Raw genomic sequence first — 23,871 nt, forward strand, 5'->3', positions numbered from 1 at the left:
CTGAATATTCTGGTCAGCCTTTTAAAATCCCTAATCTGAAAACCGAGAGGCTTCTGCAAAGGTCCTTTGTGTTCAGAGAATTTTCCATACTCTCACCTTCACATTTTGTGGATAATCGTTCAATTCATTCCTTTTGACTGTTTTTCTTATTTACTGTCAGTTTGGTCAACATATTTCTTTCAGCACACTGGCCAACTTCATCCTTATAGTAAAATCTCAGTTTGAACCTGATTAATTTTTCTAAATTGTAGCAAAAATATACTAAACCAAGTTTGCACCTATCACTTATCATTAGTGATACCAAAAGGAATATTTATGACTTTACAGATTATAAAGGATCAAATTTTATTCACAAATCTCTCAGATTTTAGTAGTAAAATGGGATTTAGGAAATTACTCTATGGAAAGCAATTTATAAGATTAAAATGAATTTTGGTATATTCATTAGTACTATTTAGTTACCGTATTTCTCAAACCAGTCACGTAGTCCTCAAATCACGGCAATTTACCCCCCAGGAGACATATCTGGAGACATTTTCATTGTGAAGACGCAGGGAGGGCCACAGCTGGTGTTTAGTGGGAATAGGTCAGGGCTGCTGATAAACAGTGCACAGGGATCCTTCCCACCTCTACTCCTAATGAGGAATTATCCAATCCAGAATAGCAGTACAAAGGTTGAGAAATTCTGAGTAAATTCTATTGGAAAGAGCAAGCCAAATGCCAACATGTATTAGTTTGAAGGTACAAAGCAGACATTTCCTCACTTAGTCCTCTAATTCTAACGTGTGTCTTCTAATTGGTGAGATATTGGATGTGGAATCCCTTTGCTAAACTTTCTCACATTTTCAGTCTTCTTTACTAGTAGTAATCACTTCAGATGACTGTAGTCACATATATGTGACCTGATGGTCATTAAATCAACGTGAGACTGAAGTACAAATAAACTTGAGAAAATGCTTCCTGTTCTTACAAAATTAAAAAAAAAATGAGTTGCGCACCACGTGATTAAACTGTATTTCTCACTCACTGACTGCCGTGGAGTAGATTCTGACTCATCGCAACCCCATGGGGCGGAGAACAACTGCACTTGAGGCTTTCTGGGACTGCTGACTGGAAGGAGTCGGAAGGCTCAGCTTCCTCTGGAGGAGCACCTGGCCACTTGAACCTCTGGCCTGGGGGTTAGCAGCCATGTGTGTCGTCACTATGCCACCAGGGCTCCACAGATGTATTCACTGAGACGAATGCAACACATAGCTAGTAAGCAGTTGTCCCAAATATGAGTCTTTGGGAGAGCACTTTATAAAAATCAGTTCTCTCGAGTACATTATTGATACAAAATACTGCCTAAATAATTAAAAAAATTGAGACCTTCCTGTACATGAAATAGATAAAAAAACAATGTTTTATTATTAGCACGTGTGATCAAGATTTTAACAAACATCTTACTCCTCACAACAACCCTGTGAGGTAGGTAAAACATTTTTTTGTAACTAACTAGTATTATCCCAAATAAAGTGCAAATGCTAAAAGAGTAAGTCTTCACGAAGAATTAACTTTGCTAAGGACACTGTTTATGTGTACTTCTGTTTTGTATACTTTGAATCATGCATTTAATGAGTCAGGACTCAAAACTTCCGCTAGCAGGTTGATTCTGTCTCAGAGGCCCTGTAGGGCAGTCGGCCTGTCCCTGTGGCTTTCCACGGCTGTACGATAGCCGCCTCTTTCTTCCCACACACCGTCCACTACGCCATCCCTACTGACATAGACCGAGACATCACTTAAATACACTGCGTGGCGAGGATTTTTGTAAAATAAGTAGATTTTTATAAAAAATTTTCATAGTACTTGCTCAGTGGTATTACACACACTTATCTATTCTACCTATTCCTCAGTAAGTTACCTTAATGTGGCACCAAATGAATGTAAGATTTCATTTTCTGAGTTAAACTTCAGCAATTTGGTACATGGCAGTGAACTGCATTGTCACTAAGTCTCCTATTGCATTTAATCTCAACCCCCAAACTAAGGCAGACACTATTTATTAAAATGTAAACACCAAAACAGAGCCTGATCAGTTTCAAAAAGCATCCTCCCTTGAGAATTTTACTTTTTCTTCTGAAAGGAAGAGCTATCTCAGGGAGTACATAAAGAAACATAATGTCTGATAGGTATAAAACTTTAGGGACTTACAGGGGTAAGTAAAAAAGTATTGCAACAAAAATAATCGAAACTTCTATTAAGTAAAAATATCTAGATGTGAGGTTACTGTTTCTGTATACATCATCCATTATAGGTCTGTATAATTATGAGGTGTTTCCACCTCTGTAACTTTTCTCCAAGGAATTCTGAGCTCTTCAGTTTACACATCAAATGGCAGTGTAAGTATCCTCAAGGGATTCAAATATTCCTTTTAAATGTTGACTTTTGGGGGGAAACTAAGGGATCAGCCGAGGGCTGTAGGGTGGGTGGGATAGGGTTTCTCACAAAGTCTCATTGGACAGATCTTGTAACCCTCAGAGAATAAGCAGGTGCATTGATCTGATGGGGAAAGAATTTCTTGTTGCACTTTCCTAGCTTTTTGACCAGTGCAATTTGGAACTTAAAATTTCTTCATAATGAATCTGTGACTGTCTTGTGTCCTTCAGGAAAAAATCTATAAAACATTACCCCTTTTGGAATCTAAAAAACCCAAGTCTCCACAACCTTCTGCATTGACCTGCCTTGAATTTAACTGGCCTAGGAGGTCCTCGCAGAAGCCACTGTTTTGAATGGACTTTTTTAGCAGACACCCTAAGGAGAATAAGACAGGTGCAAGAGAGAACTTGTCTGCAGCTATCCACTGAGCACAGAGACAGGGTTGGTTTGGAATCAAACCTTGCATGTATGAACGCGAACGCTGGTCACAATACCTGTGACTTACCCTAGTGCACTGCAAATCAGAACTTCATGCTTTCAATCTATCACAAGAGAGGCAGCAGATGCCACTCCCAAATGTTAAGTATTTTTTCTGTCAATATAAGATTTATATGGAAAAGGAACATACTCATTCATTTTGCTCTTAAATATACAAAGTACATTTATATTTGCTAGTCCAACATTAGCAAATATTCTGTTACTATCCTTATGGTTGATTTATATACAAAACATTTTAAAGACAATTTTCATTAAGATTTAGTGATAAGATAAATGTTTAGGATAATTAAAGAATTTGTTTGAAACAATAACTTTAAGTTTGGAAACTAAATTAATACTTAAAGTCCACCAGCAGGTTTTTATAATACTTTTGAGCAACTGGCTAACAAAATATTCCATTATTAATAAATAATTCTAACCCAGAAAAAACACTCTCACCTATATATTGTCAAAACTTGCAAATCAACAGGTAAAATAAACTAATCCTTCTGCACGTTGTACATTCAAATCCATAACAGATCCAATAGTGCACTTTGGATTATCGTGAGGTAAGGCAAAGCAATAGATATACTTTGAACTGTTAAGTTTATATAAAATGAAATACTGAGTTCTATCCAGCTTTTATTTGGATATCCAAAAGGAAAAAATTAGAATTTAAAGGACAAAGTATACTCTTGGATGATAGAATTATACAAACTCTGACACAACAATCAAAACATTTGAGGTACATATAAATAAAAAATACAAAAGCTACAAGATATATTTTATTTCAACATAAAATGATTGTATAAAAATAACCCAGGAAATATAAAAAGAAATACAAACATTTTGCATAGATCTCCTATAGAAAACATTTACCTGGGGCAAAACACCTCCGAAACTAGTATAGTTGAATTATTTCCTTGGATACCAAGTAAACCCAAAACAAGCCCTTAAACTAGGGAGCATGGGCAGGAGGGAAACAATTTAATTTAGCATCAGTCTATATTTATTTCTCTGTTGCTCTAATATAAACCAATGATGACAAGAGAAGAAACTCTGGGGGTTTATTTAACAAAATTAAATTCACATTTCTGAGGCCATCATAGTGCATCCAGTGTCCATCAATCTGGAAAGCTGCAGAATAATGATGTTCCTCTTTGTTAAATAATGTGGCACCTTCCAATAAGTACCTGCAAAGTAAATGACAAAGTGTAGCAAAAAATGTTTAATACTTCATTCTTAAGATAAATATTTCTTAAATTCTTAACCAAGGAATTTTAATGACTTGCATTCTATTTTTAAAACATATCTACCATTATAACTCATGTACTATAATTGATTATTTGGAGCAAAATGCTCAAGATTTTTTTTAAAAACATATTTTAAGTGAAAGTTTACACTGCAAATTAGGTTCTACTTTAACAATTTTTATACAAATTGTCCCATGCTATTGGTTACAATTTTTTTTTTAAGTTCAAGGATTGTTCCTTGGCCTTTAGGATCCTAAAGTACTCTCCAGTCCCATCTGTTGGGGCACCACTCTCTGGCCCCAAAGTCCACCTTCAGCACTCCCTGGGGACCTTGCCGCTCCATTCCCTTGCTGTTCTGCTGCACTCCCCCAGTGCTTTGCCTCAGTGTGGCAGGATTAGATAAGGCGCAATTCCCACACTGTCTGTGGTGCTGTCCCCCACAGGGCCATGGGTCAGTGAGGGACGCCATGTCTCATAGTGGGGCTAGCCATGCGGTCCTCTCTGTGGACTGATTTCTGTAATTGGGGTCATCGTCCTCAAGGCCTGGTGGGCCAGGATGTGCTCCACTCTCTCCTCCTCCTCCATCTGCTCTCATGTGCTCTGATCAGATATGTCCCTCTTATGTGTGTCAGCAGTCTCTTTATTTCTACTATATATATGTTCTGTTTCCACTGATCTAACTTACCCTCCTCTTCTCACTTTTGCTTTTGGATAAATGTTAACCATTTGGATCTCATATAGTTCATTTAATAAGGAAGTATATTACTCATAGATACTATTATTTATTTGATTAGCAAATTTATTACTTGGATTTGAAAGATGACCTGCAAAAATAGCTTCAATTCCATGTTCAAAAGTTACTTAGGGCAAAAACCTTGGAGTTTGTTCTAGTCTTTATTGGCCTAGTAGGTGTGGCTGTTTTTTGGAATCTGAAGTTTCTTCTGAATTTTTCTGCCATTCTATTCAGGACCTCCTATTGCGTCCCTGATCAGAACACTCAGTGGTGGTAACTAGTTGTTCTGGTCTCCGGTTAGAAGAAGCTGTGGTTCACGTGGGCTATCAGTCCTATGGATTAGTTCCTTCTTTGAGTAATTGGTTTCCTTCACTTTCTTTTGCTCTGTACTATTAGAGACCAATAGTTGTCTCTTAGGTGGCTGATTACAAGCTTACAAACTCCTAAACACTTTACTAAACTGGAAGGTAAACATTAATTATCTTTTAAAACTATGTTATGCCAATTGACTAGGTTGTCTCCAATGAATATGATTTTAAGTCCTTTGACCCAGTAAACCAATCCCAAGAATTGTCTGGATCTGTCTAGGAAGCCTCTATAACAATGCACACCTTATATATGGTTTAAGCCTCTATAACAATGCACACCCTATATATGGTGCACAAATGTGCACATTCATATGCCTGCAGGTATCCCTATACATGCATTGCATTTATTTTTACGTGTCGTTTGATCTCTCGACTGCTACTTCCATGAGCACGCATTAAGAAAGATGAACTCCTTGACAGCTTCAATCTTTTCTCCATTTACCACCACATGTCTGTCAAGTCTGTCATACTGTGTTGACTTGTGTGTTGCTGTGATGCTGAAGCCCTGTCACAAGCATTTCAAATGCCATCAAAGTCACTCAAAGTGAACAGGTTTCAGCAGAACTTGCAGACTAAGGACAGGCTATGTAGAAAGAATCGGTTGTCTACTTCTGAGGAATGAGTCACTGAAAACTTTATAGACAGAATGTTTTCATGTGTTTGTTGAATACCTGAATGTCCTTGTTGATTAAGGATCTGTTTCTGCGCTTTACCCATTTTTTAAACATTGGAGGTTCTTTTTGCTGTTAGACTTTTATCAGATACATCTTTGCCAAATATTTTTCCCAGTCATAGGTTTCTTTTCACTCTCTTGGTAAAGCTTTTTGATGAGGATAATATTTAATCTCTAGAAGGCTGCAGTTATCTAATTTGTCTTCTGTCATTAGTGTGTTTTTAGTTTGATAAACTGCTTAGGTTAAAGACTAGGTTCCCTAATTTTGCTTCTGTGTTACCATCTAGGAGCTTTGGTGCTTGAACTTGTAGGCTTTCAGGGATTTTCAGTCAGCATGTGTATGTGTACGAGGTATGGATCCTGATTCATTTGTTTGCATGTGGTTATCCAGTTCTGCCCTCATCATTTTTTAAAGAGAATGTTTCTTCCTCGTCAAATAGACTTTTGTGGAGTTTTGTGGAGGATCAGCTGTCTGAAGGTCTGCTGCTGGTTCTCATTTTTATGCTACTGGTCTATGTGTTTGCTATTGTATCAATACCATGCTGTTTTCCTTTTCAATTCAATGGGAGTTCCCCAACATTTTATTTCTTACTAGACACTGGTAATACTGTTGCTCTACAGAAAGGCTGTTAAATTTGTTTAGCACAAAAACTCTCCACTTTTTCCTATTCTGAAGTGAGTTAGAGTGGTGGGAGTCGTGGGCTGGTGGAGGAGAGGGGGCTACTGGTAGTGGTCCTGCTTCTGGTAATGGGAAAGAAGTGCTGGTGACATCACTTTAAAGACCAAGATGTCTTTGACCCAAGCCCTCATATTTTCAGTCACCTCAATTGCATATAAATGCTGGACAATGAGTAAGGATGACTAAAAAAAAAAATCAATGCATTTGAATTATAGCGCTCAGAAAGAATATCAGGCTGTTTTGATTAATGTGGCTATACAGGAAGTTTCGAGATCAGGAAGTGTAAGGTCTTCCTTCCACTTTGTTCTTCAATAGTGCTTTTACTATTTATTTTTGTATAAATTTTTGGATTAGTTTCTCTATTTTATTAATGAATGTTGTTCGGATTTGGATCATGATTGTATGATATTTATAAGTCATACAGTTCTCTTCCGGTTCATGTGATGGAAGGCTTTCCCATTTATGAGTCTCTTACTTCCTTGCAGCAGTGTCTTACTTTTCCTTACGCGTGGCTTTTATGTCCCTAGTTAGGCCTCTTCCTTTTGCGGGCTATTGTAGATCGTACTGTTTTCTTGACAGCCTGTTTAGTGTCCTGGGCAGTGAGGAACTCAGGTGATTTTTGTGGTCATCTTGTCATCTTGCTGAATCCTTCTGTTAGCTCCAGCACAATTTTTCATATTGTTATGATCCATTTTATCTCAGTTTATGATTATTGTTGTAATGTCATCTCATCTCTCATTTTGCTATTTGCATCGTCTCATTTTTCCTTGTCAAATGTCAATTTCCTTGCTTTTTCTCAAAGAAATAATGCCTAGTTTTGATTCTACAGCTTTTCTATTCTCTAGTTCACTCATTTCTGCTGCAATCTGTACTATTTTTTCTTCTTCTAGCGACTCTGGACTTCTTTTGCACTCCTGTTCTATTTGTTCAGGTTGTAGGTTGAGCTGTTGATTTTAATCCTTTCTTGTTGGATGTGTGCTTTTACTCCTATAAATTCTCCTGTAAGCACTGGTTTAGCTATGTCCTGAAGGTTTGATATTTTGAGTTTCATTCTCATTTGAACCTAGGAATTTAAAATTTTCATTTTTAATTTCTTCTGCTACACACATGTATATCAGGTGTTAATCAGTTTCCATTTACTTAATTTCCCACTGGATCTGTTATTGATTTCTAGCTTTATAGTGTATGAGAAGAAAAGATGCTTTGTATTATCCAAAATTTTTAAGTTTATTGATGTTTGCTTGGTGGACTAAAATATGGCATATACTTAAGAATTATCCATTTTTCAGTGTTTTGCTGGTGAGTTGTGTTCTGTTTATTTTTGATGTGGTCACAGTGGCTGATTGTACTTGGGTTTTCTTTATTTTTGTTGTTTCTGTCTAGCTGTTCTGCCCATCATTGAAGTGGTATGTTAAAGATTCCTACTATTATGATAGAATTATCTATTTCTCTCTTTAATTCTGTTGTTTTATGTATTTGGGTGTTCTTGTAGGGAGTGCTAATATTTTATTACAATTATGTTCTCTGGGTGAACAGATTATATAATGCCCTTTTTTGTCTCTTATAGTGGGTTTGCCTCGAAAGTCTACTTTATCAGAGATTTTTTTTTCTCTCTGTGGAGACCGTCAAAAATTGTCAGTGCTGACTGTATTTCAAGTCGTTACGGTGGGGTATTGGGTAAAGTTTTCAATGAGCAATAATCGCGCCTTGGGTAAACCTCATTGGCTACGATATTGCCACTGTGCAAAGCTTTTATCAGAGATTATTATTGCCACTTTCCCCCATACCTGTTTATGGCTTTGTGTCAGAGGTGTGTTTTTTGTCAAAATATTGATGGGTTGTCATCTTTTTATCTTTTCTGCCACAATGTCTCTTGATTGGAGCATGTAGGACATTTACTTACATTCAGTGATTATCAATAGATATGAATTTATTGCTGCCATCTGTGTGTGTTCAATGATATCAATGGTTTGTTCTGCTTAATATTTTGAGCTGAGTTTTTTATTATGAGTTATTTTGCTTGTGTCCTCTGTTGTTGCTAAATTTGTATTTGCTGAGTCTTTTTTGTTTTCTTTATTTTGGTATGGACATACAATGATTTTCTTTGGGTTATCCTAAAATTTACCTTTATTGTCATAAGTTTATAGCTGTCTGTTATATTTTGTTGTCATCATGTCTTCCTCTCCATATACAAGTTAAATGCAACGATTCCCTATTTTTGTTCTGAAGTTGTCATTGTTGATAGATTGAGCCCTTTAGTTCCCTGCTTTCAGTTTTGTGGTTTTATTTTGCTTTCGAATATTCTCTATCAAGGTTGGCTTGGGGAATTGCTACTGTATGTGTCTTCATTTAAGGCTATTGTCTGACGTTTCTCTGTCCAGAGGACTCCATTGAATATTTCTTATAAGATTAGTCTGGTCTTCACAAGTTCCTTTAATTTCTGTTTATCTGGAAATGTCCTAGTTTACCAGAGTATTTGAAAGACAATTTTGTTGTATATATGATTTTGTCCCAGAGAGTCACTATGAGCTGGAGCAGTTTATACTGACATTTGATTCATATATCATTACAATTCAATAGTTCGATCACATCAATCACAATTCAATAGTTTAATCACATCAATGTTATTTTTTCTGTGTTTTGGTATATGAAAGCCAGGATTGATGAACCTATAGGGACAGCAAGTAGCTTCAGGGTTTGGGGTAGGTATAGCGGGGTGATTGCAGGCGGGGTGGATGTGTGGGTAAAAAGGAGACCATGTCAAGGAGTCCATGTACAAAAAGAATGTCTGGAAACTGATTGTGGTAGCAACTGTACAATTCTGCTTGATGTGACTGAACTATGGAATGGTTTATGTATTAATGCCCAATTAATAATCAATTAAGAGAGTTGTACAATCATCACCACAATCAGTTTGACACCATTTTCTTCATTCTTGTTCTCATCATTATTAGCTCTCCATCTGACCCCAACCTCCCCTTACCATAACCCCCAAGGAACTTTTAATCCAGCTATTGTCTCTATAGATTCACCCATCCTGGCTTTCACAGAGAGAAAAACTTTAAAAACAAAAATAAAAACAGTATCAAAGTAAAACAGAAAAAAACTTCAAACAAAAAGAATAAAATATTAAAAACTAGAGCAGATTTAAATAGAACATTAGAGAGATCAAATGATAGGGTGCTAAATTCTAACAACTTCATCTGCAACAATCCACTTTTCAATACATTCTGCATGATAGCAAGGCTACACATTCCTGGTCCAAGGTTAGAAGGACTCACAAGGGGCTTAATCCATGTGTATTTCCCTTTGACTTTTTTTTTTTAATTAACTGAAACAGCTTAACAGGGATCAAAAGGGAGATGAAGTGATAATACATTTTAACCTAACTATGTCAGCCATAATTGACTTTACAGTGCTCCCTATCACATTCCTCAGCTCTCATCAGAGGGGATTCGCCAGATAATTAATCCATGTATGGACCCTCCAAATGGATTTTGGACTTCCATTGTCATCCACAGTCTTCTGCAAACCAGGTGTTCACAATTTAAGCTCTGATACCATTCCTTCCTTTAGATTTGGGTTTTATTTTTTTACAACCCTTGGATCACACAGCCTGGTGTCCTTCGTCCAAGTAGACATAGTTGATGCCTCACTTAGATGGCTGCTTCTTTGAAAACAAGCCTTTAAGACTCAAGATGCTATTCATCCTCATAGGCAGGCACCATCTAGTTTCTTCATCACACTTTGCTATAACACCCATATCTCCAGTCATCTCTTCATGAGGTCGAGCATCAAGCAGGGTCATGTCATAAGAACAAATTCTTCTTAGACCAGGACTACAATTAAGACCAAAATATATTCATACATCCATTGTTTATACTTGTCTGTGGTTCACTTTAGAGACATCATTGTCATTTTATGTTGGAGAACATTATCAGTCACCGCCCTGGGACATCATTTCTGGCAGTAAGTTTAGTTTTGGATGATTCTTAGTTGGCAATTCTCTTCTTTCAGGGTATTGTATATGCCATCCACTGCCTTCTTGCCTGTACGATTTATGCCAAGAAATCAGAGTTTAGTGTGATTTTGTAGGTGCTATTTTCTTGAGTTACTCAACTAACTTTTTGTCTATTTTTGGAAATTTCATGATGATCTGTTTTGGGGATTTTCTTTGGGATTTTTTATGGGGGTTATAGAATTGCTTGAATAGAAACCTTCTTGTCTTTCCTAGTCTTAGGGAAATTCGCTTTCAGTTAGGCTTCTACAATTCTCTGGGCTCGACCCCACTTCCTATTCTAGAATTCCCATTATGTATAAATTATTTCCCTTGACTTATCCTGTGTAACTTTTAGGTTTTCTTCATTCTTTTTCTGATTGTTCCTCGTACAATTAGTATATGGAGTTTGTCTTATATTTCATTCTTTCTTCAAGAATGTTTTTATTGATTTTTTAATGCTGCATTCTTTAAAAAACAGATTAATTTATAATGTATATAGTTATATGAGGGTCCCTAGGGGGTACAAAGGTTTTGTACTAGACTGCTAACCTAGGGACCAGCAATTCAACCCCCCCCCCCCCCCAGTAACAAGGAAAAAAAGGCTGGTGATCTGCTTCCATTAAGATTATTAGCCTAGAAATTACTACTGTTCATTCAATACTTTACCCACTGTATCACCAGGAACACTGTAACAATAATAGTTTTATTGACAAAAGAGAAAATACACAGGAACACCTTTAAAGGTACAAAGTTTAAAGGATCCTTTATGTCTTAATTTGTATGTATATATTTTATATCCACTGATAACAAATAACATGTTTAAATGATGACCTCCTATATAGTATACATACCACATACTACTTTGATTTGTAATTAAAAAAATACCCAGTATTGACTGTTTACTTTTATGTGCTGAGTCTCATGCTAATCACTTTACATATATAATGTAATTAAATCCTCAGAATAATGGAACTAAGTATCTACTATCATCACTCTTTTATAGATAAGAAAACTAAGGTGGCAAATTAAGTAGGTTATTGGCCCAAGAACTAACAGCTTATAAAATGAGTTGGTATATCTATCTAATTCTGTGTACTTCACTGTCTTAAGAATGCAATCATTATTCACACTGTCACTTCCTGACTCCCCATCATAGATTCTGGCCCTATTCAGAATACATGAATTTAGAGACAACTATGTGTCTTTAACAATATCTTCTTTAAGGGTTAGTCAAAATCATGACAGAAGAGCAGAAAAAAATGTTACATTAGTTTTAACAAAGATAAAAACACTTACTTATGATCTGATAAGTCCAAGTAATAGGGTACATATGCCAGATCTTCAGATTTCCAGTGCTGCATATTTAAGACAACAAAAGGGGGTGCCCCATGGCAGAAAACTCGTTGGGAAAATTCTCTTAAGCCACCACACCTAAAATGGAAAACAGGCATGAACATTACTACAACTGGGACAAAGCTGCCTCTCAGTACTTCTGGATTACCTGTATGACTTTAATTCCCCAGGAATTAAACTCATAAAGGTAAAATTTATAATGTAAATAGGTACACATAATTCTCTAGTATACTTATTGCAATGGCTTGGATACTCATTACTCAATCTACCTATTCCCAGGAGGCCCTGGTGGCTCAGTGATGAAACTTCACCACTACAATAGTTTCATTGCTGCAGGAGAGGATGATTTGGCGGTGTGCTTCTGCTCAGAGTTCAAGCTTTGGAAACCTGAAGGGGAAATTCTATTTTGTTCTCTAGGGTCATAAGACCTATACTGCACAGCAATGGGTTTAGTTTTGTTTGGTTTCTCCCTATTCTGTTTATAAATTGTAAGATTATTAGAAATATACTTTTAAACTCTATGAAACTTTCTGAGCTTATAACAGTATATTTTCTGCTAAACTAATAAAAAAACTTTTATTTTCTTTCATTCTCTCGTAGCTGATTTAAATAAGGAATAATGAGGGGGGAATTTAATGACTCCTAGAGTCCTCTTTACTAGTTAAAATTCCCTCATGCCTCCTTTGTCAGTACAATCTTTAACTAGCATGAAGCAAATGATCTTATCAGAATACAACAAATAAAACAATACAGTAAAATCTCGATTAACCGGAATGCTCTGGGCATGATATTCTGGTTAACAAACATTTACTGAATAAACTAAGTTAACCAGAAAATAATTTCTGTTTCACTATTTGTTACTAAAAATGTTTCTAAAATACATTAATTTGCTTTCTGAAGTTAGTAAGTACAATTAACTTGAATATAGTTTAAATCTTCTCTTCTTTCATAATTAATTAGTTAAAGATCATCCTTCTAACTAAGTACTCATTGTACAATGTTGTAGATACAGAAACTGTTACGATCCTTGGTTGAATAGGCGTTGCCCCTCTGGACTTTTTGTTTTACTGTGTTAAATTTTTTGGTTGCCATTTACCTCTTTCTCCTAAATGTGGATTGCAGAAAAAAATCCAGTTAATTGAGGGTCCCGATTAGCTGGGTTCCGGTTAACCAAGGTTTTATTGTACCTACTCAGCAGTGGGGGAAAAAAAGAAAAGGCATTTGGCTTTTTATTCATCAATTAGCTGTAGTATCTTACTCTATATACTGTATTTGATATGACAACATAGCATAAAATGGCCATGTTAAACTAGAAGATGCCAAAGTAAACTTCCTGAAATCCTATGAGCAGTTATTTCTTAATAATATTAAGGAGTATATCTGGGCAGGTCTCTTTATAAACAACGCAAAAATACTTTTGTTTAATGTCTGCCTAACATATACTCACCCACGCTCTTCACACAGTTCGATCTTGGAACAGAATAACTCAGCCACAGCCAGTCGTATCAAGTTTCCATGTGGAATTTCTTGGGGAGGACTATAATTACAAAATGCATGTTAAGAATTGCTTCAGCATTATACAGGTTAATATATTATCAGGATAAGAAATTTTACAAATCAATCCATTATTAGAAAAACGAAGTGAATAAAGTATGATCTCTATTATTCATTTCTGTACTTCCTGTGGAGAGTAGAGAAACCAGCTAAATTCAATAAATGTGAGTGCGTGACACAGTTCAAGAAGCATTAAATCTTTCTGTAAACTCATCTTGAAAGATGCAGTTGTGGTTAGTTTAAACAATTTTAAAAACCTTCAAGAAATGTAATCTAGGACTCAGAGTCAAGAGAGCAGTTCATTAGTAACTTGACTAAATACAAGTCACTTATGCTTGGCCTCAATTACTCATTTGTTAAAAGTTTTTTTGTTTTTTTTTTCCCTTTCCATTTACTAGTTTAGGAGCCCTGGTGGCTCTGTGGGCTAGGCATTGGGCTCCTAACTGCAAGATAAGCAGTACTCACCCACTAGCACCTCCTCAGGACAGAGATGAGGCTGTCTACAACCTCAGAAACCCTGTATACTACAGTGGCTGAGTTGGAGTAGACCCATTGGCAATGGGTTTGATTTTGAGGTAAAGTATTACAGAAGTTCTTTTATTTATTTTTGTGTTATTTTAAAACCTTGTCATCATTTTTGGGGGGAGTGCTTACAAATACCATAACAATCCATAGTTCAGTCATATCAATCAGTATTGTACAATTGCTTATCACAATTAGTTTCAATACTTTTTCTTTCTTCTTGAACTCTTTGTTATTAGCGCCCCAATTTCCCTCTCTCCCCCATAGATTTTCTTTTAAATATAGGATTAAATTAAAGACAAAGGTTTAAGGTTAGAGTACACTGCAAATATTTTAAGCATTTAAGAAAAGCATTAAGTTCTTTGTGGTGCAGTAGTTAGAGCACTTGGCTGCTAACCAAAATGTCAGCAGTTTGACTCCACCAGACAGCTGGTGGGAGAAAGATGTGTGGCAGTGAGCTCTAGAAAGAGTCCAGCCTTGAAAACGCTGTGGGGTACTTCTACTTTGTCTTATGACCTATTGGGTCACTAGGGTTTTAATGAACTCAATTGCAGTACGTAAGATAAGCATACATTATTATTAATTTATGTAAATATGTCATCAAATAGATTTAAGAGATATACAAAGGGACTTTTAATAACAAGATACATTTCTGAAGCCTTTCTCAGTCCATTAGGAGTTAAGAGAACCTTTCCGTCTGTAGAGATTGCAAATTAGCATTCTGTCAACAACACAACTTATTTCAGGTACTATATTAAATACACAACATCATTACTACTATACATCAATAACTAAAAATTACAAACGACCATAAAAATGGTCAGATCTCTAATGGGCAGGACTTACTAGTTTTGATCTCTTCTACTAAGGAATATCTGATATTTAAATTGGCAAAGCATTTGGGCAGGAGGTTCAATGAAAAGTTCCAGGTAAGGATATATGAAATAGCAGTATAAAATGGTTCAATTTCTGACTTAATTCATGAGAGCACACTGAGAAATTATATTCGTTCTCCATTTGTTAGCAGAAAATAGAATATATACTTAAGACTACATATAAATTTTAAAATTATTGTGAGTTAATACATATATCATATCATCCTATAGTTTAATCATGTCAAGCAGAATTGTGCAATTGCTACCACAATTAGTTTCCAAACATTCTTTTTCTTCCTGGACTCCTTGACATCATCTCCCTTTTACCACCCCCCCCACTTTACCTTTTCCCCAAATCTTAATATACCCCCAAACAGAAAAACATATAACATAACTTCAAGAGGGTGACCTCCGAAGACATAACACCTCTGAGATAAACCCTAATATGAATGAACAAAATCAGAACTACAGAACTACTGAAAACCAGATCAAGTCCAGCTTGTACCTTAGGGGGATCTACTGATAAAGTTTTAACTGTTCGGGTCAGATTTATGCCTTTGATCTTCTATACTCATCTCTCCAATGCACTCGGTTTAGTAACCTCTTTCCTCTCAGCACTCAATTGCGAATAGAGGACGTTTACGGAGGCTTGTTTCCTACATGGTCCCCCAAATGAAATGACATCCATAGTTTTCTGCAAACTGGATTCTCACAATTTAGGCTCCGATACTAATCCTTCCTTCAATTTCAGATTATATGATTTACAATCCTTGGTGACTGATAATGGTGTGCTTCTTCCATATGAACTTAGTTGACATCTTGCTTAGATGGCTGCGTATTTTGAGACAGCCTTTAAGGCCCAGATGCTATTTTATCTGATAGCCGAGCACCATCTAATTTCTTACATATAGATTTTTTGTATAATTTTAATAAAAATGTTCTTGTCAGATGGAACTTGAAATTCATTAAAGATTTTAAAAGAGTCTCCCAAAATAAGCTCACTGGCATTGAGTCAATTTTGAATTCCAGTGACCCTATAAAACAGAGGTTTCTGAGACTAAATCTTTATAGGAGTAGAAAGTCTCACCTTTCTTCTAAGAAGCAACAGTCCGATGTATAACCTACTACACTACCAGGGCTCCACAGGAAAATATATCAATAATAATATATAACAACTTCTAAGATAAATGAGCAGATACAGCAGTGGTTCTCAACCTGCAATGTTGTGACCCCTTTGGGGGTCAAACAACCCTTTCACAGGGGTCACCTGATTCATAACAATCGAAAAATTAGTTATGAAGTAGCAACGGAAATGATTTTAGGGTTGGGGGGGGTCACCACAACATGAGGAGCTGCATGAAAGGGTCGTTGCATTAAGAAGGTTGAGAACCACTGAGATACAGGAAAATGACCAAAGCATATTTCAGGTTAAAAAAAAAAAGGCACTGAATGAGTAAAATATTTTAAGCTTACCATGAGTAGCAAATGTCAAATTGGAGATGCTATAAGGGAATGTGAATCAAATAAATTAGATTATATGCTCTATAATTTCAAATGGGAGCATTCTTTTAGACTATTCTGGAATATAAGCTCAAATACTCTTTCTGACAATAACGTGTATGGTCTATTTTTCTGTCTTTTCTTTTTTGATAGTAAGAATCTCCTTTCAAACTCATCTCTTAAGTGCTTTGAGGTTGCCCAGCCCTGTCCTACGGAGCCCTGATGATGTAGTGGGCTACACATGGCATTGCTAACCACAGCTGCTACTCCTGTAAAGATTTAAAGTATTTATTCAAAGTATTGGAAACCCAAACAGGCAGTTCTACCCTGTCCTAAAAGGGTCGCTGTGAGAGGGTATTGAAGGCGGTCAGTTTGTTTGCTTTTCAGCTCTCCACTAGGGTTTCCCAGATTGGGCTCTCTCCGTATCATTTCTCAACAGAAAGGCAGAAATAGTCTACTCTTAGTATAAAAGTATCTCCTGTCGCCATCCTCACTAGCTATTAAGATTCCAAGTTTGAGGTTTTCAACTGTGCTCTGGCAATGACATGAAGGTCTGTGTTCAATCCTTTTATTCCTGTGGAATTAGCCTACCAAGTTTTTTGCATGAGACCTCCTGAGGAGCCTTGTACCTGAGTGCAGTTACTTTACACCTGCGTGTAATAGATACACAAGTTCTGCTAAACAAATAGTAATCACAGAGGTGTGTGTGTGTTTAGGGTATCACTTGTTTTATGTTTCAAAAAGCATTCTCAATTATTCTTGCTGAAAAGTGGCAGAAGAGACTTGATAAGCAACTTACTTTATAATAATTATATGCTGCTGATCCTCCTGCACGCGAGTTGGGCATCGCCAGTTGGAACAGTAACTCTCTTGAATGGTAGACATGAGATTTTCAAGATTTCTTGTAAAATTATCATGCTCATTCCCAAACAAATCAATTATTAATGAAGCTTTGTGAACTTCAGATTTGTATTGCTGTTTTTCCATCTTGTCCCAAATCCAAAGGAGCTTCACAGTTGTAAAACTGTAGGTGTCCATTAAATAAAGAAAACAGTCTACAAACTCTCTACCCAAATGAAGAGAGAGTTCCCTGGGGAAATTTTCATTTTCATTAAGAATGACATACAGTAACATCAAGAAGCCATCTATGGTGCAGGTATTTTTCAGTCTTATTTCAACATAGAGTGGGGTACAAGATACTGCTTTCCGGCCAGCTTTGATAGTAAAAACACCTCCCCAAGGAAGAACAGGCCTCCAAAATGAGCGATCTTGATTATAGTTATTTTTAATTGATGCTTTGATCTCTTCAAACAGTGTCTTCATCCTGAATTTTAAAATAAAACACATTAACTTGTGACTATGAATGTTACAAATGGGTGAAAAGTTAAAATGAACATAAAGCTATCTAAAGATTTAAACTAAATTTATTTACATATTCCCTCAAAGTAACAAATCTTTTTTTTTTCTAAAAACATCTCAAGCCTTGCACCATTTTTTGGGCAGACTGTATGATGCACACCATTTTAAAAAGTGGAAACTTTTTGAGAATGGTCATCTGATGGACCATTGGTTGTTAGGGTATAGGAAAAGCATGTGTAAAAATCCTAGACAAAATTAAGCTTAGAGATATGAACTGAATTTGGTTAGGTGTACTCCTAATGTTAACCTCTTCACCCCAAAACATACGCTATGTCTTATTTTCTGGCTAATGTGCTCCTATTTAAGAAACTGATAATATTATAACCCTTACTTGGAGAACAGACTAATGGCCATTACTATATTTATATTAGTTATACTACACATTTTATGGATGGCATAGGAAAACTCTGTAATGGCGAATCCTGTTCTGATAGATGAATTCTGGCATTGAACTTTGAAAGTCATTGTGAGAACTTAACTGAATAGCAGCATACATAGTACCAAATCATTTGTATGGACTTTGGGATTTGCACTTAATAAGCATGGTACCAGTAACCAATAATTTAAACTACAGTGGTCATGATATGAATGTTTCAGAACTTAATATTCTGATTTTCCCTTCTGTTTTTGGGCTATCCTTACTCCCAGCTTGAAGTGAGCTAATTCATCATTATTTCTTAAGCTTTGATAGTGTTTCAATGATTGTGTTCATAACCTCCTCCCTGGGGGACGGACAACAGAAAAGTGGGTGAAGGAAGACATCTGACAATGCAAAACATGACAAAATAATAATTTATAAATTATCAAAAGTTCATGAGGGAGGGGAAGCAAGGAGGGAGGGGAAATATGAGGAGTGAATGGCAGGGGCTTAGGTGTAGAGCAAATGTTTTGAGAATGATGACAGCAATGAATGTACAAATGTGCTTGACACAACTGATGTATGTGTGGATTATTATATGAGCCCCTATTAAAATGATTTTAAAAAAAGAAAAAAATCAAATCATTGTGAATGAGGGGGAGTACAGATTGGGGACTCAAGACGCTTCAGTAGGAAACTGGACACCCCTTTACAGAAGGGTTGTGGGGAGGAGACGAGCCAGTCAGGGTGAAGTTTAGCAACGATGAAACATACAACTTTCCTCTAGTTTTTAAATGCTTCCCCCACACCACTACTCATGATCCAGTACTACCTTGCAAATCTGGCTAGACCAGAGGATGTATACTGGTATAGATAGGAACTGGAAACACAGGGAATCCAAGACAGATGATCCCTTCAGGACCAGTGGTGAGAGTGGTGATACGGGAGGATGGAGGGAGGGTGGGGTGGAAAGGGAGAGCCAATTAAAAGGATCTACATATAACCTCCTCCCTGGGGGATAGACAACAGAAAAATGGGTAAAGGGAGATGTCGGACAGTGTAAGATATGACAAAAAATAATTTATAAATTATCAAGGGTTCATGAAGGAGGAGGAAAAATGAGGAGCAGATACCAAGGGTTCAAGTAGAAATCAAATGTTTTTAGAATGATGAAGGCAACAAATGTACAAATGTGATTGACACAATGGATGTATGTATGGATTGTTGTATGAGCCCCCAATAAAATGATTTTTAAAAATGTTTGTGTTCTGTTAAAGCAAAATCTAATAATATTAGAAAAATAAGATCCAATTGAAAAAAAATCCTTGGGAAAATATGTAAAAAGTAACATTTTCTAATTTAACTGTTATAAAAACATACATTTTCACAAAAATGGAAAGTGCTTGAAGAATAGGAACTGTGTATAAATGTGGTGTTATTTTGGCTATCCATATGCCATATCTTCCCAAGCATAACATTAACCCAACACTCAAAATACTGTAGACTTCTGTTCTGAATTGAGCAATGATTAAACTAAAAATGATATGGTAACACTCTTAAGCTCACTGTTATAGAGATAATTCCAACTGATAGTGACACTAGTAGACTAAAGATTCAATTCTGTAATAATTAAACCCATCCATCCATCTACCCACTCTGTTTTAGGCATGAAACAGACACTGTAGCTTCTAGAATATTTAACTCTATGTTTAGTCTGAAAAGGAGATGATTATATATAGTACATTTGCACACTGGCTCTAGTCAAACCAATCATTTAGGAGGCAGGAGGAGTGGCAAATGTGAAGTCTAGAAAGACAACTGTTTCTTTTCACAGGACCAGTTTCCTAGCAGGTTTTAAAAAGCATGCAGTGGGGGAACAGGGCACTAACCCACCCAAGAGGAGGGTGTTGTTTATGTCTCCAGAGGAGAGGGAGGCACCCAATTTCAACCTGGCTAAGACATGAGTGCAATATATAGGCATGAAGCAGGGAACCAACTGAGAGGTCTGCAGGGCTGGAACCCAATCCCACTATGTGGGCACCCCTTATCCTCCACCCTAGAGGAATGCACTTCAGAGGTCAGCACTGAAGCTGCAGCTCATGAAGTAGGACACATCTCATCAGGAGCAAATGAAGAGGGAAGGAGCGAGTGGAACACACCCTGGCCCACCAAGCCCTGAGGACAATATTCCGGCTCAGAGCAGCCAATGCACAGAGGATCACAGGGCTGGCCCCATTAGGAAACACGATGACGTGTCCCTCACTGACACATAGAGCTAAGGGGGACAGTGCTGGGTACACGGTGTGGGAAATGTGCCTGATCCAACCCCATCACACAGGGGTGAAACACTAAGGGTGCACAGTGGAGCAGCAAGGGGAGCAAAGCAATGAAGTCCCCGAGGACCGCCAAAGGTGGATTTGGGGGCCATGGCGTGGCACTCCAGAAGACTTGACTGGAAAATACTCATAAAGGTCAACAGACACATCTGGAAATGTTTGAGGGGGTTTCCATTTTTGCTTTGGTTTTTCTTTGTTCATTCTTTTGCTTTATTAGCTGTTGATTTTTATCTTCTTTTTTGGTTATGCTTTGCTTTGTTTTAGTGCGTATGCATAGACATGTCTATCTGGACAAGATAGGCGGGATGTACAATCAGAAGAGAACAATGGGACTGACGGTTTTGGGGGGACATCGTAGAGGTGGATAGGGAAGGAGGGGGGTGCCAACAAACCCAGGGACTAGATAAGAATAAATGACCTAAAATTGATGGTGAGGAGGGCATAGGATGCTTGGGGGTGGGGTGGGGGCTTGATCAAAGGCATGTAGCTGAGAGGAATTACCAAAACCCAAATGAAAGCTAAGCATGATAGTGGGGCAGGAGGAAAGTGAAAGGAAATGAAGAACTGGGAGGCAACGGACATGTACAGAGGTCTAAATACAGGCATGCATATATGTAAATACATTTATATACAATGATAGGGGAATAGATCTATGTACATATATTTATTTATAAAATATTACAGCAGCAGATGGACATTGGGCTTCCACTCAAGTACTCCCTCAATGCAAAGAGCAACTTGTTTGATTAACATGGCACTCTGTGGTGTTCACCTTCCCTGACACAATCACTGAAGGCAAAATGGGTGCATATGCAAATGTAGAGAAGAAAGCTGATGGTGTCCAGCTATCAAAATATATAGTGTCTGGTGTCTTAAAGGCTTGAAGATAAACAAGCAGCCATCTAGCTCAGAGGCAACAAAACCCACATGGAAGAAGCTCACCAGCCTGTGTGACCATGATGTGTCCATGGGATCAGGTATCAGACATTAAAGACCCAGAGCAAAACAAACAAAAATCGTATCAATGGGAATGAGGGGGAGGGCAGAGCGGAGATCCAAAGCCCATCAGTAGTCAATTGGACATCCCCTGTCAAAAGGCCACAAGGAAGAGGTGAGTCAGTTAGGGTGCAGTATAGCACCAATGAAACACACAACCTTCCTCTAGTTCTTTAATTCTTCACCCCACCCATTAACCCATTATGACCCTAATTCTATCTTACAAATCTGGCTAGAACAGAACATGTGTACTGGTACAGTTAAGAATTTGAAACACAGGAAATCCACAACAGATAACCCCCTCAGGAACAATAAGGGGAGCAGTGGTGCTAGGAGGTTAAGGGGGTGGGGCAGTAAGGGGGAACCTATCACAATGATCGATGAATGGCCCCCATCCTGGGGAGATAAAAAGCAGAACAGTGGGTGAAATGAGACAGCAGTTGGTGTAAGAGATGAAAAAGAAATTATAAATTGTCAAGGGGACATGGGGGAGAGAGGGTTAGGAAGGGGAGGGGGGAAATGAGGAGTTGATGCCAGGGGCTCAAGTAAACAGAAAATGTTTTGAAAAAGATGATAAAATGTGTTTAACACAATAGATACATGTATGGATTGTGATAAGAGCTGTAAGAGCCCCCAATAAAATAAAAATTTAAAATATTTTTTTAAAAAGGGGAAAAACAAGCATGTAGGATTTACATATGAAAATAACTTCTTTGTGGTTATTACTCTGTTGAGTTTTAATCTTATTAGCGTGCTTGTGAGATTAAGGGTCTGAGTTCAGGCTCATAAATACTATTCTGGAAAGCTTAAACTTCTGTAGTAGTTTTCTTCAAATTATCTTTTAATTTGCCCAAACGAAGAATAACGATAGCTCCATAAAGCAATGCTTATCCTCGAAAACAATGAAACTGCAGTCTCTTCAGACATTCACAGTAGCAAACTAAATTTTTGGTCCTTTTCTGGGGTAAAAGGGAGGATGAATTGGAAAAATGAAAGGGCATGGTGTTTTCAATATTATCATGGTGATTTGCTTCAAAATAATTTACAACAAAAAGGATAAGATACAGATAAGGCTGCGAGCCGCTTTACTTAAAAGGCTTAAGAATGTATCACATCATTAAAAGGCACTGTACTGAAAGCCCAGGAACAGGTACTAGGTTGGCAAGCAGGATTTACCGGCTACAAAAGCTCACTGCCATCCAGGTGATTCTAATTCACATCGATCCTATGCAACAGACTAGGACTGCCCCTGGGGGTTTCCCAGACCGTAAACTCTATGGATGGAGAAAACTTCATCTTTCTCCCCTGGAGCAGCTGGTGGTTCCAAACTGCCGACCTTGAAGTTAGCAGCCCAACGCCTAACCTACTACGCCACCAGGGCTCCTTCCCTGCCCAAATAGGCCTTTCAATTTGAGGAAACCTAGCAACCACCGACTTTTATTTCGCTGGCAAAAAGGACTCTTCATTTGCGGTTATCTGCAAGGAGGACAGCAAATTCCACGTAGGTCGTGAGAAAGGACCAGCCAACTTGCCCAAGGCGTTAAAATGATGGAACCTTTAAGGGCAACGGAAAGGATTTCCTTTCCAATGAACGCCCCCCAAACGCTCTGGAAAACACCCCAGCTCCGCTAGGCAGCCCGCGGGGGGTGGGTGGGGTATCCCCGCTGGGCGGCCGGGCGCGAGGGGGGCGCCTCCCTCCAGGCTCCGGGCACGCCCCCCGCTCCCGCCCGGGTCGCCGCGCCCTCGGGGCCTGGCGTCGGGAACCGGCTGCTCCCCGCGGTGGGTTCGGGAGCCAGCACCCTCGCAGCCGGCCGGGCGCCCCGCACGGGCAGTGTCCACCGAGCGCTGGCACTGCGAGCCACTGGGGGCGGGAGGTGAGCAGGGCCGGCCGCGGAAGGCGTTCCCACACGGGCCAGTCTCCGTCCTCCAGGAAGCCGACGGATCGTACCTCCCCGGGGACCGAAAACCGCCGGTGCCGCCGCACCCGTCGCCGCCGCCGCTCGCTCATGGAGAGCCAGGGCTGCCGCCGCCGCCTCATCTACTAGCACCGTCGGCTGTCTCGGCCTCCGCCGGCCCGAGTGCTGGGCTCCGGCACGGCCTCCATCGCTTCCGCCGCGGCGGAAGCCACCGCAGCTCCAGCGCCCAGGCCCGACCCGAGCGGACCCACGGAGCCAGGACCGCGGGACACGTCGCTGCTTATTACGGAGGAAGATTCGGCCTGACCCCCCTCCCCCTCCCCCGGCCCCTGCGGCCTCACGGCGCTGCTGCGCAGGCGTGGATACGCCGGGGCCAAACGTGCGCGGGTCGGGTGTGTATACAGGATCCACGTCTGGCCAATGAGAATTAAGGTCAGGTGCGGG

At 38.5% G+C, this 23,871-nt stretch overlaps 1 protein-coding gene and 1 non-coding gene across 3 annotated transcripts; both read right to left on the reverse strand.

The window, feature by feature from the left end:
- Positions 1-1,177: 1,177 nt before the first annotated feature.
- On the reverse strand, positions 1,178-23,800 carry DORIP1 (dopamine receptor interacting protein 1). 2 transcript variants are annotated; one of them, XM_075531373.1, is made up of 5 exons: positions 23,460-23,793; positions 17,202-17,726; positions 13,399-13,488; positions 11,895-12,029; positions 1,178-4,085 (listed from the first exon to the last, which is right to left on the reverse strand). In XM_075531373.1, exons 2-5 carry the CDS (start codon positions 17,723-17,725, stop codon positions 3,902-3,904), a joined length of 933 nt encoding a protein of 310 aa, XP_075387488.1. In that variant the 5' UTR covers position 17,726; positions 23,460-23,793; the 3' UTR covers positions 1,178-3,901. The 2 variants fall into 2 exon arrangements, with proteins under 2 accessions (XP_075387488.1, XP_075387489.1); XM_075531374.1 differs by lacking the exon at positions 1,178-4,085 and adding an exon at positions 8,757-10,647 and having other exon boundaries at positions 23,460-23,800.
- Positions 8,209-8,349, reverse strand: LOC142426954 (U4 spliceosomal RNA). Its single transcript, XR_012779812.1, has one exon. It is a non-coding gene; the product is annotated as a U4 spliceosomal RNA (small nuclear RNA).
- Positions 23,801-23,871: the final 71 nt, after the last annotated feature.

Source organism: Tenrec ecaudatus, chromosome 14 (assembly GCF_050624435.1).
Source record: "Tenrec ecaudatus isolate mTenEca1 chromosome 14, mTenEca1.hap1, whole genome shotgun sequence".
NCBI classification, from domain to species: Eukaryota; Metazoa; Chordata; class Mammalia; order Afrosoricida; family Tenrecidae; genus Tenrec; species Tenrec ecaudatus.